Source organism: Manduca sexta, chromosome 21 (assembly GCF_014839805.1).
Source record: "Manduca sexta isolate Smith_Timp_Sample1 chromosome 21, JHU_Msex_v1.0, whole genome shotgun sequence".
Classification (NCBI taxonomy): domain Eukaryota; kingdom Metazoa; phylum Arthropoda; class Insecta; order Lepidoptera; family Sphingidae; genus Manduca; species Manduca sexta.
The window spans coordinates 12,930,442-12,943,144 of record NC_051135.1 but is presented as its reverse complement, the minus strand read 5'-3'; the positions used below and the strand labels follow the sequence as shown (position 1 = coordinate 12,943,144).

General features: G+C 35.4%; 1 protein-coding gene across 1 annotated transcript; it reads left to right on the top strand.

Annotated features, from left to right (window-relative positions):
• The first annotated feature begins 4,881 nt into the window (after window positions 1–4,881).
• LOC115447775 lies at window positions 4,882–5,996 on the top strand. The gene is made up of 2 exons (XM_030175008.2): window positions 4,882–5,119; window positions 5,290–5,996. Exons 1-2 carry the CDS (start codon window positions 5,102–5,104, stop codon window positions 5,872–5,874), a joined length of 603 nt encoding a protein of 200 aa, XP_030030868.2. The 5' UTR covers window positions 4,882–5,101; the 3' UTR covers window positions 5,875–5,996.
• The last annotated feature ends 6,707 nt before the right edge of the window (window positions 5,997–12,703 follow it).

Genomic DNA, 12,703 nt, shown 5'->3' with positions numbered 1-12,703 from the left:
GTGCGGTCGATTTGCCGTGCCCTTCTAAAAAAAATGATATATTTTTCCATACTTGTGAGTGGACCGCTAACTATGTTATTATTTTACAATATTATAATGGGTATATATGTGCCTATAATTTATAATGTAGTAAAGTAAGTAATATTTATAAAGGAGAGAGTAGTGCGACCCGGCCTGTTCTCTATCTACCGTCCTAATAAAAATCAGTTTCGTATTACGTGAGCTTCATTGCCCTTCTTCCTACACAATACCTTGTGAAGATATTATTATATACACTAATAATAAACGATATCCTTTAGTTAACTTACTGGACAGTTAACGAGGTTGCACACCAAGAATTAAGCTATATTTGTTTAGCTTAATTGGAAGGGTAGAGATATTTTTTCATATTTGTGTGTAGTCCGCAAACTATGTAAACTGTACTATGTTTTTATGATAAAATATCTCAGCTCTGCGAGCTAAACTAAATCTAGGTATAGTTCTCTTAATTTTCTAGATATTAAGCACTCATTTTATTCCTATTTATTTATGACAACAATTGACAATTGACATTGTGAATTTTACGATAAAAATGATACGCCGAGACCTTCGGAGCTTCAATACACGCCTCATTGAAGAAGCGATAGAGCGAAACCGAGGGTCTAAGGTATTTGCTCAGCAGCTTAGAAGGAGCCACCTGACGAAGTTAACGACACAAAAGGGCAAAACCGTTTCGTCACAGTCGGAGATTTTTGCCGAGATTGAGGACTTTTATGGTCGATTATACGCTGCACATGCTCCTTATCCACGGCATGTCGACCATGATCCCAGAGCCACCCTGACGCGCCACTACAGCGACGATCTGCCAGAAATCGACCAAGGCGAGATCGTGTTGGCTCTGAGACAACTTAAAAATGGAAAAGCCCCCGGTGAGGACGGAGTTACTTCGGAGCTCCTGCAGACAGGTGGCCTTCCTGTCATACAGGAGCTACAAAAGCTGTTTAACACCGTTCTACACTGTGGGAGAACTCCAAATGCGTGGAGTAGGAGTCTGGTGGTTCTTTTTTTTTAAGAGGGGGGATAAAACCCTTCTAAAGAATTATAGGCCCATCTCACTCCTGAGCCACGTCTATAAGTTGTTCTCCAGGGTTATCACGAATCGCCTCGCTAGGAGACTCGACGAGTTTCAGCCCCCGGAGCAGGCTGGGTTTCGCGGAGGATACAGTACCATAGACCACATACACACAGTGAGGCAGATTATACAGAAATCCGAGGAGTATAATCGGCCCCTGTGTTTGGCATTTGTGGACTATGAGAAGGCCTTCGACTCTGTCGAAACCTGGGCTGTCCTGGAATCCTTACAGCGTTGTCAAGTAGATTATCGCTATGTCGAAGTGCTGAGATGTCTATATGAATCTGCCACTATGTGTGTCCAAGTACAGAACCAGCATTCGGGGACCCATTCAGCTGCGCAGAGGGGTGAGACAGGGGGATGTTATTTCCCCAAAACTGTTCACAAGCGCACTGGAGGATTTGTTCAAGACTCTGGACTGGAAAGGTATGGGCATTAACATAAATGGTGAGTACATCTCGCATTTGCGTTTCGCAGACGACATAGTGATAATGGCAGAAACACTGGAGGAACTACAACAGATGCTAAACAGCCTTGCTTCGGCCTCACAGCGAATAGGTCTAACAATGAATCTGGATAAGACAAAACTTATGATCAATGACCACCTAGATCCAAGACCTATCGTTGTCAATGGCCACCTTCTCGAAGCTGTTTCGGAATACACCTACCTTGGGCAGATTCTGCAATTAGGAAGAAACAGCCTTGAGAGGGAGGTTAAAAGAGAATCCAGCTGGGCTGGGCCGCATTTGGCAAACTGCGTCGGGTTTTCTCGTCACTTCTACCACAATGTCTGAAAACGAAGGTTTTCAACCAGTGCGTCCTACCTGTCATGACCTACGGTGCCGAAACGTGGACGCTCACAGTACGGCTGGTCCACCAGCTCAAAGTCGCTCAGCGAGCTATGGAACGTGCTATGCTCGGAGTTTCTCTGAAGGATAAACTTCGTAACGAGGTCATTCGTCAGAGAACCAATGTCACCGACATAGCACACAGGATTAGCAAACTGAAGTGGCAGTGGGCAGGGCATATCTGTCGAAGAACCGATAACCGATGGGGTAAACGAGTTCTTGAGTGGAGACCACGGCTCGGCAAACGTAGTGTAGGACGCCCTCCAGCTAGGTGGAGTGACGATCTGCGAAAGGTCGCTGGTAAGAACTGGATGCGACAGGCCGAAGACAGGGTAAAATGGCGTATATTGGAGGAGGCCTATGTCCAGCAGTGGACAAAGATATAGGCTGATGATGATGATGGTGATGATTGTGAATTTTATATTTATTCGTCTTAAATATAGGACAAATTGTAAGCTATTACCTAATAACATTAACTTTACTGAAATGTACCTAATGTGGTTTCAGTAAAGTCTTTTATACAGAATTCTTGCAATTAATTTGAGAGATTTGACGATTTCACTGCCACTTTCCTTCACATTACATATTGGTACAGTCGATAACAGCAATGATAAATTTTGTACAATATTATATTAGAGAAAAGCAGAATAAGTTAAATGTAACGGAATATTTTAGACTGTAAGTATAGAAACTCAAAATAAAAAACATTTATTAAAACACTTCTTGATTTGTTTTTATATATATTTAAAAATAAACAATAGTGGCTGTTTAATAATTGGTAAATCAAAAAAATCAGTGCCTGGCGCCTGTGGATACTGTTAGCGAATTATTTGATTTGCAAGTTTTTGTCCTCTGCCGTTACAATAGTTCTAATTGAATAGCCTTCTGTAACCATCTTACTAAATGCAGTTCATTTGATTCAGCCTTTCAAAGACCAATTTCCAGTATGTCGCTGTACAATGGCTATTGATAATATAAATGAATGGTAATAAACACTTTCGGTCACTAAAACAATTAAAATCCTTATAGACTAACCTCTCAATTTTAGTAACGCAAACACTGTCATTTGCATTGACTATTTGCATACATCCTCACGCTCTTTTATTCTCCAAGGGGTAGGCAAAAGCGAAACTAATGCACTCAATTCTCTCTATATGTATTCCGTCCCATGGTGTGATAGGTGGCGACAGGCAAGCCTATAGCCATAACCTATTATCCCTACCTACTTTAGTATTTAAGTACAGTTCGTCGAGTGTATTTGACTGACAGTTGTACTAACAGCGCGTGTTATCGTGAGAACATCGGTGCAAAACACTTGAGCCTAGTACCCACTTCAGAACTGATAAAGTTATCGCTTTCAGTATACCACAATATTACTATGAGTGTTACTATGAGTTTAATAGTCTCGTAAAGAAAAAAATGTTTGTATGTAATACACAGACGGCAATAGTGAAACTTCTCAAAAATTGGTTATGAGAGAAAGAGATGGATATATATGAAGATATGAATTTATGCATAATACTAATACATATTAGCAAAATGAATTTGTTTGTGTGATTAAAATATTTACATAAATGAAAAAAAAAATGTATGCAAAATGTAGCATACGGGCTGGTTGAACGCTGTTCCGTTTTCAAATATCGTGAAGCATTTTCGGTTTATCGAGCTTCAAATCACAACGATTCTAAAGAATTTTCACTTTGGAAATATGTTATTTGGCAATAGTTCTAACAGGACTTGGTTTAGAAAATTGGGCCTGTAATTATATTTCATTATAAAAATGGATGGTTTTTTGCTTTTAGTTGTTATGGATATGTTTTGTTTATAAAATTTTATAAAATCTCATTGTTCAAGCCCACAAATCCCAATGTAATGTAAATTTCTCTACTTAAAAGCAGTCGTAGCAGCATTTTTGCTATTTTTTTCAAGTTTTCTTTAATTTCTTCGAAGCTGAAGGAGAAAACCGAAGTCTTCCTATAATTTGGTAATTGTTATTGTGATGAGGTATCAATATGCATAATATACACATTTAAAAATTTGCATGTCAATAAATTTTTCAAAAGTTTATTTATTAGAAGAATGACTTGACAAAGAGTAGGCTTGTACGCAGCAGTGAGTGAATAAGGGCTGATTAGAAACCAATATTTAAGATTTATACTGTAATAACTTTTGCGCAGATAAAATATTCATTTCATTTTATTTATATATTGCAGAGGGTAACACCGCAGACAAAAAACAATAGAGATAATTATTTTACTACATTTGTGTATGTTCGGCACGTATCATTTTGTATGACATTACTATAGTGATTGGATCTAATGAGTTCTATAAAATTCAGTTTTATCATTTTTTAGCCCACACAAAATTTATTGTACTTCATCATTAATAATACACTTTTGTTAGCGAGCGTACGTTGTTTGGATTATTTAATTTGATTACTTCACACTCTCAAAACGAATGTAGAATAAGCAACAGCTTTTTTAGATTTCTGACAGAGTTACCTTTTATTCAGTTTTTCATACGGAATTGTTTGCTTGAGTCTAGCGAGGAACTTTCAGCTGTGAAACAATCAAGCTTGTAAGTCGAATCGATGAAAATTCAAATCAATGTAAACGTGATCAAAACATATGACCAAATATATGTTAAAACCAAATCAAAATATATGTTTATATGGTACATTTTCTCATATTTTTGGATTGCAAAAAGGGAATCAAAACCTATGGGGTACTTCACGTTGATCTAAATCATGAAATTAGGCAAGAAGTAATGTCTTGCAGAACATGTAAAGCAAAAAAATCTGAAAACCATAAACATGTCATTTAATAAAAAAAAGCTAGGAACCCTCGGCGCGTGGGTCCAACTCGAACTTGTCCAGTTTTTATATCTATTGTGTCTATTTGAGATATATTATCGAGATCAAAAGAAACTTCGCATCCATTTTGCTTGAAACCTATTGTTGAAATATCTAAACACATTTGTGGCAAAATTACAATGAATGTAACACCGGAGCAAGAAATAGAACAGTTGAAATCACTGCTAGAATAATGGCGGTGTTTTGTAAATATCCCACAAAAACAAAACTCGTTAATGATAATGGAGTTATTGGTGAAGTCGGACGCATGTTGACGCAAGTGGTAAACTTATGGATTTATTATTGTTTGTAAGTTAATTTATATTATTACGTTTTATACATAATTTTGATGCCATAAAAAACATTTAAATAAGTTTATAAATTAAAATATTTTTTTATTAGCGACCGTAATTTAACTCTTCTTCTTATTTCGGAAGTAGAATATAAAATATTTAAAATTATTCTCTTATATTTTTTAGATATTAATCACTTTGCAAATAATAAAAATCAATTCGAGAAAATACGCGTCTTCCTCCGACGAGAGTATAGAGAACTTGCTCTACTACAAAGACTGTCAGCACAAAAAGAAAGAGGAGCCTGCAACAGTTACTCCAACAGTCCTCCGAGCTCCTGATATCCCAAGAAACAGGGAACCAGATTGCCCATTCCCAAGAATGTGTTGCGCTTTGAGTTGTGGAAACGAGTGTGGTTCTCCACCATTTTCGGGAAGAAATATGGAGCCTTTACCACAAAATTTCTTAAAGCCAATCCCATCACCACCAAGACAGCCGCTAATATCAGTGCAACCGGTGCCACAGAAAGGAAAGAAAAAGAGGATAAAACCACAGCCAAAGATCCCGCCGATTGGAGGCCGAAGAGATTTCGGATTCACGAAGGAGAAAATTAAAAGCCTAATATCCCAAGACGACGATATAAGGAAGATTTTGAAAGACCTCGTGAGGGTCACGATGCAGAAGGTGGATTTAATGGATATGATAAATGGTAGAAGTCCTGTTGCGAAGAATGTTAAGTCTGAAGTTTCTGATAGTGAAGATGATTATTGACATCGAGTAATTAATGTTTGTATAAGTAAATATTTTTATCGGGAGAAATGGTATTGAACAGTGTTATTTTGTTGGGTTTTTGCTTCATAATTCTGAAATTATAAAATTGTAACAAAAAAAAACAATTGCAGAATATGTTAAATGCTAATAATAAATCAAAGGAACAACCGAGAATTAAAACGTACATATTTTTGAACTTTTCTAATATTAAATTATCACAAATTTCTATTTAAATCTACATACATACATTCTCTAATTTTACCTTTTTGTTATACGTGCACTGCACCTGATGGTAAGTGGAGTGGGGTCCAACATAATGTCGACTGACGAGGATAATTATCCCTCGGCAGTTGACAGAATTATGCCGGCCTTTTGAAACCGGATATACAAAAGCTGATCCCGGAACGCGACACACTTACGTGAGCCACTATAGTGGGTTTTAACACTGGGTAGTCGCTATCCCCGCGGATATAAAATATGTCCTACATTAAGTTATAACTCTTCAAATGACTTCAGAATGATGTATATTTATCACTTTCATTGCACAATTGGGTGTGTTTAAAAAGATTTTTTGAATTTCATCCGAAAAGTTAGGAACTTAATCCAAACATTACAAAAGTTTACGGTGCCGAGGGAAAAATCAGTTGTAGCAGCAACTTTTCTGTGGGCAATTATCATGTATTATACGAAAATTGCGCCAACTCTCGCCGGATCGTATTCACGCGGAGAAATGCAAATTTCGTATGAAATTTTGCAATGGATATCACATTTTTTGGAGTGTGTGCGCATGAAATTACATTCTCTTTGTGCGGGTAGATTGTGTGGATAATAATTATGTTTAAGTACAGTAGTAGAGTATATTTAAGAAGATAGTTGTAAAATATCATGATTACAGTAGACAATGAAGTTACAAAATAGTACTACTTTAATTAAACACATTTTATCAGAAATGTGTCTTTCGAAATCCAATGCAAAAGAATTTTGAAAACCCAGGCAATAATAAATATATATTATAATTATGCTGAAGAGTTTGTTTGTTTGTTTGAACGCGCTACTCTCAGGAACTATTATACCGATTTTGATTTTTGTTTTCTCTAATAGGAAGCTACGTTACTCCGGAGTGCTAAAAGCTACTTTTTTCCGGGAAAATATAAAGCGGAACTTTTATTCCCAATTTTTTTTTAACGCGTTCGGAGCCGCGTGCCAAAATCTAGAAAGAAAGAAAACTTTAAAAATAGTAATATACTGTGACGTCACCGGCCATAACGCTACGTGCGTGAGAAAGAGAAAGCGAGATAACCCTAACCCTATCATACCTCCACTTTTGCTTTCAACAATATTTAATTAATCCATAACTGCTTTATTTCTTTACACACACAGATAATTTCTTTTCCATATATTTTTCTGTGATAAATCGACTTAAAAAAAGGAGGTTCATCAATTCGCCGTGTATTATTTTAATATTTGTTACTTCAGAATTCGGTAACATATATTATAAAGTAATGTACACAATCATAGGAAACTGCTCTATTATTTTATAAACAACACAACTAGTATTATTTTAAGGCTATTTTAAATCTATAAGTCTTCGATAACGCTACGTTAGTTTCCACAGCACTGAACATTTTATTGACGTAGATATTTATTCAGTATTATGGGAAAAATCTTAATCAGAGCCAGAAGCACGTTCCGTCATTAATAACTATTATCACGATATCATTATTTATATTATTATTTCTAATGGCGGTCCTGAAATGTGTAGTAGTAGCAGTTTAGGAAATGGCTGATTGATTTCTTGATACTTTAGTCCACGTTTTGACATAATAGCCTATGTAGTTACATAGGCATCAGTTAACATTTTTTTATGAAGCTAAAGAACAAACGAGGTCAGGTGATAGTTTCTTTCGGGATTTGAATTGTGTTCCTTAAAGCAGCAGAGCTGGTTGAAAAAAAATCTAGTGTTTTAAAACGAAAGACCCTTGTTTTCATTTTCTCGTTCTGATCAAACCCTGGATTTGGTTAGTTTCAAACCAACTTTCACCTTGCCATTGTAACTGATAAATCGTAAAAAAAACTACAGTGAATGAATCGCTTCGTGGTCTTAAAATAACAACTGCCAATGCTTTTACACGAGAACAATTGTTTGAGCATGTTGTTTTTGTTTTTCTACATAAGGAAATTAGAAAGCCTTTTCTGTTGGTTCCACAATGTTTTCCAATGTAAGTGGAAATTGGAAGTATGGGTAGTAAGTATTTTGAGAGCAGGTTTTTTTAGGTTTTTTAGTCAATCTTCTTCAATTTGTTCTCCATTTTATTTTGAATTTTGGATTAGTATTGGGTCGCCACTCGTCTGACGTTAAATTCGGGAGGAACCAGGTGACAATTCGTGTTAGAAAAGAATCAACAAACCTGGGGTTCTAACTTTAAGACTTCTCTGTCTATAGACCGTATGGGCTGCCACTAGACTAAGGAATCGATTCAGTTCAGCTAACGAGAAAATTGTAAAATTCAAAAGTTCTCTGAAACTAGTAAATCGATTTTAAAACACCTTTTACTTATAAAGAACTCCACTGATCCCTGCGTAACTTAAGCTATATTTGATTTGATTATCATATTGGTGTGGAATTTATTCAAAATAATATACTTTTTAAGTATATTGCTTCTTTAATGATTCTTCCGTCTATTCTCTTTTGTCCGTTGTTTTTAATCTTCGTCTGTCAATCACACTCCCCTATTTTATCTCACTCACGCACTTTACTCACCTTTCCATGCATCAAACTGACGTTCCATTCTCAAATTTGTATTCTAGAAATAGTTTTTAAGACGAAGTTAACGCACGTTAAACTTATGTTAATATGAAAATTTATAAAAATCACAATTATTTGGTTCTTTTAAGTTGCTTTTTAATTGTTTCATATTCCAAATTAACAATTTCTACGTTGTCTTTTTTCTAGGACCATAACCAATATTTACCGATATGATGTTTGTATTAACATAAATAAATCGATTGACGATAACCCTTCCAAGATTCAAATGACGTCACCCCAAACAGGTTACCTAGAAATTGCCAAATTGTATAGGCGAAAGGTTACTTAGCATCCTTTATGTAAATATTTTCAATTCCGACGATACTGGCAAAGAAACTAAAATACAGGCATTTTCCTTTACTGTGACTTGGCGTACTATCGAGTTAGATTAAAGTGATTTAGTTTATTTTATAGTCAAACTTATTGGATAGTTAAGGTTTAGTGCATACGCAAAAAATCTTTGATGCTTGATTTCTAGAAAAATATAAACATATGAGTATATGATGTTGGTTTTTATAGATTTACTTACTAGAAACGATGCTTACTGGCAGTATTATATAATTTATTTTTTGTTGAAAATAAGCAATAAATATAATAATCCTGTAAAAGGGGTGAGGCTTACGGTAGAGTATAGTAGCTCCCTGTCCCTTTTTGGCGAGGATAGATTCCGGTACAGATTTCTATATTATTTTAAAAAAATATATTTAAAACTTCATCACATGTCAAATAGCTTTACTAAAGAATAATTTATGATGTGTAAAATGAAAGTATTGACAAATAAAAATGAATTTCAGGTCCAGATTCCAGTTTGCAGTATTTTTGGTACATGATGTGGTGTCATTCGGTTTGTAAAAGAATTGAACAGTTTTCATATTGTAATTATGTCATGGTCTATGTAAACTGTGACGTAATGAAATATGACTGGCCAGCAAAATAAATGTCTACATTAATTGTTTCTTTAGACTAGTTTTAAAAAATGAATTAGAAAGTCACTGGCCACTGCAAGTTTAGAAGAAAAATAAAAACGCAATTAATTCTAAATCAAGTTCTACGTAACTTCTCGTTTTACTTGTCTTTGGTTGGTCTTCGAAATAACCGTTACCATAGCTGACGCTAGTGTAATAAGGTCGAAAATTAAGTAGAGAATATCCGCATAAGGAATCTGAGTATTCGTGAATATGATCGTTGTGATTTTATGATCTGTTCACTTTGTCTTTGGCCATAGTACTTTCCAAAGTTCGTTTGCTAAAATGAGACTTGTGCTACAGAACATTAAGAATTAACATCTAATAGGATGACGAACTTATTATGGCATACGAAATTTTATTTGTAATAAAAATAGAAGTCGGGTCTCTTGACTTGACCGATTGTATATAGTATGTATGGGTCATTCAATCTAAAACCACCATTCGAAACGCAACAGCAGTCGTTCCTTCATATCGGCTAAGAGCTAGCTGTAACACTGCGACGACATTTTTTTGTATACAAATATATATACAGCGTAGCTATATTAAAATATTGTTTTTGTTATCAATCAATTAATTGTTTGCCCTCTATAATAGTTAAAATATAGGTTTTACAAATTAGGTAAATTACTTATCGTGGATACTTACCTAAATTACTTACCTGCAGGACATGGCAGCATATAAGAAGAGGAGAAACTTTTCCAACAAAAAAAAAATTATATTGTTATCATTATCATTATAATATATAATAAAATGAATAGTGTATATAATTAAATGTATTATTATGTTACGGCAACCATCTGATATCTTGGGTTCGAATCTCTGGTCAGGCAATGCGATATTTGGGTTATTCTGCTCAATATCAGCTCGGAGTTTGGAATTTGTGTCCGGTATGGTGACAGGCCCGCCCATTATCATAACATGGGTCGGAAAACACTTGGCGAAAAGTGGGTTCTCCGGTAGCGCCGCTGCATACTCCTTCCGGGATTAATACGTGATGATGTGTGTGAAATCTATCACTTAAATACCAAACTGGTTACTATCAAGGGAGCAAACTGTTTGTCTCAAGTAAAAACTAAAGCCGGTCTAAAATACAGCTTGAAAAACGAACTATCTGATCCAAGTTGTTACATTGTTACCTGTTCAAACTGTTTAATTATTTCGACTACTTTTTGTATGTACCGTTGTATTTTCTGGATGAAGTATGTGGGAAGTCTTTCTATATTTAAGCTTACATAAAGATAACTGAAGATTCTGACTTTTTTGTCAGTTGTAATGTAATTTTTTTGATTACATTTTATTTTACACAATTTGTTACGCGCCGCTATCCTAGTCGATGACATCGGGCGTTTCCGGAACTATTCGGCTGTGCGGTCAGGCTGGCAGAAGAGAAGATATAACCTCAGAACAAGTACAAGCATAGAAGGAATCTAAATTACCCTCATATACTTATCCTTTTTTTTCAAATAGGCCAAAACCGTTGAAAAGAACGAGACAAATATTATGTTGCTAAGGTCGGCTTGCGTACACTTTAAAATTATCAAATGGTTACCTTTGGTCCTCTTTATGATGCCGAATTAAAAAGCAAATAAAATGTCAAATGTTCCAACTTGCCAACCTCAAAACAATGTCACAAACGCGCCCACACAATTTAGTTACGTTATACTTCAGCGCGTGCTTTTCAAAAGTGGCTACATGTTTTGTAATATTTTTGTTGTTAATTTTAATAAATACACAGTGCTGTTTAAGTATAATATAGCCCTACGAACAAGCAATGGCCTGCGTCATTGTGGGGTGCAAATCTCATTCTTCTCGTAAAGAAAATGAAACTAAAATCATCAGCTTCCATCGGTGAGTAAACAAAAAACCTAATATATTTGCTTAAGCCCTGTACATAAGTGCAAAAAGTATTATTAATTAATCTTTATTATGCTGTAGTCATATTATAATCTGCTGTTGGCCATTCGATACAGTAATTATTAAGTATTTTTCATTTTTACCAATTTACGTAGTCGTGTTCAATAGTGTTGTTCTGCATATTCTGTCGATAACATAGATGTTAGTATACTAACATTGTAGTTTACCATTTTGCATAAATTGCGTTTTACTTTCAATATACGGTGGTGTAGTGGTAAAAGCCACTTGGAAACCGTGCGCGAAGGCTGGGGGTTAAGGAAACTATCTGATTTTCATAGTGTGTTTCATACAACGTGTTTCATTGCAGATTCCCCACAGATGATGCTATGAGGCAAAAATGGATCGTTGCCATAGCTCGTCCCAATTGGCATTGGAAAAAACAGCACCGTGTTTGCTCTAAGCATTTCGACAATGTTTTATTAACATTGAAATAAGTTATCAAACATATGTGACATGAATGATACCGCTGTGTTTTAATTTTACTGTCCCATTTTAGTAGCTTCTGTCAAATCCCACCTCTTGAGTATCTTTTAATGCCTAAGAAAGTCAGAAAAGAACAGAAGGCGTACTGGCTTTCTCTTAGACGAAATTCCGGCCGATTTCTTGTTTGTTACTTACAGCGGTTTCCATTCCTTCCGAAATTTCTAACAGTTTCTTAATTTAATAATCTAAATGCTAAACCATTTTTGTGTTTAGTAAATGACGTTTCGGAAGGTATGGAAACTGCTGTAAATAGTAAATGAAAATGGGACAAAATTTAGCTCGAAGAACGCCGGTAGTTCTATAGTTTATTGTAATTTAACAGCTTTTTACCGAGTGCTTTTATATACCCAGACTTTTTTTGGTACTTGAATACCAAATCAGGGTTTTGATATCTTTTTTTAGCCTTTAACTAAAATAGCAATAGGGGACCGGACTCATTTTTGTTCTTTATTATTATCAAATATTTACGTTATATAAATTATAACACAGAAAGAATTATTTAAATCCGGTAAAAAATCACCAAGTTATAAGTCTTTCAATTTCGGTAGAAGGGGTAAGTAACAAGAAACAGAAAAGAGGCGCAATACCCACGTGTGACGTCATCGGGCATTACGACGCGTGCGAAAGAAAGATGAAGCGATATTCCCGCTTCGCGCCC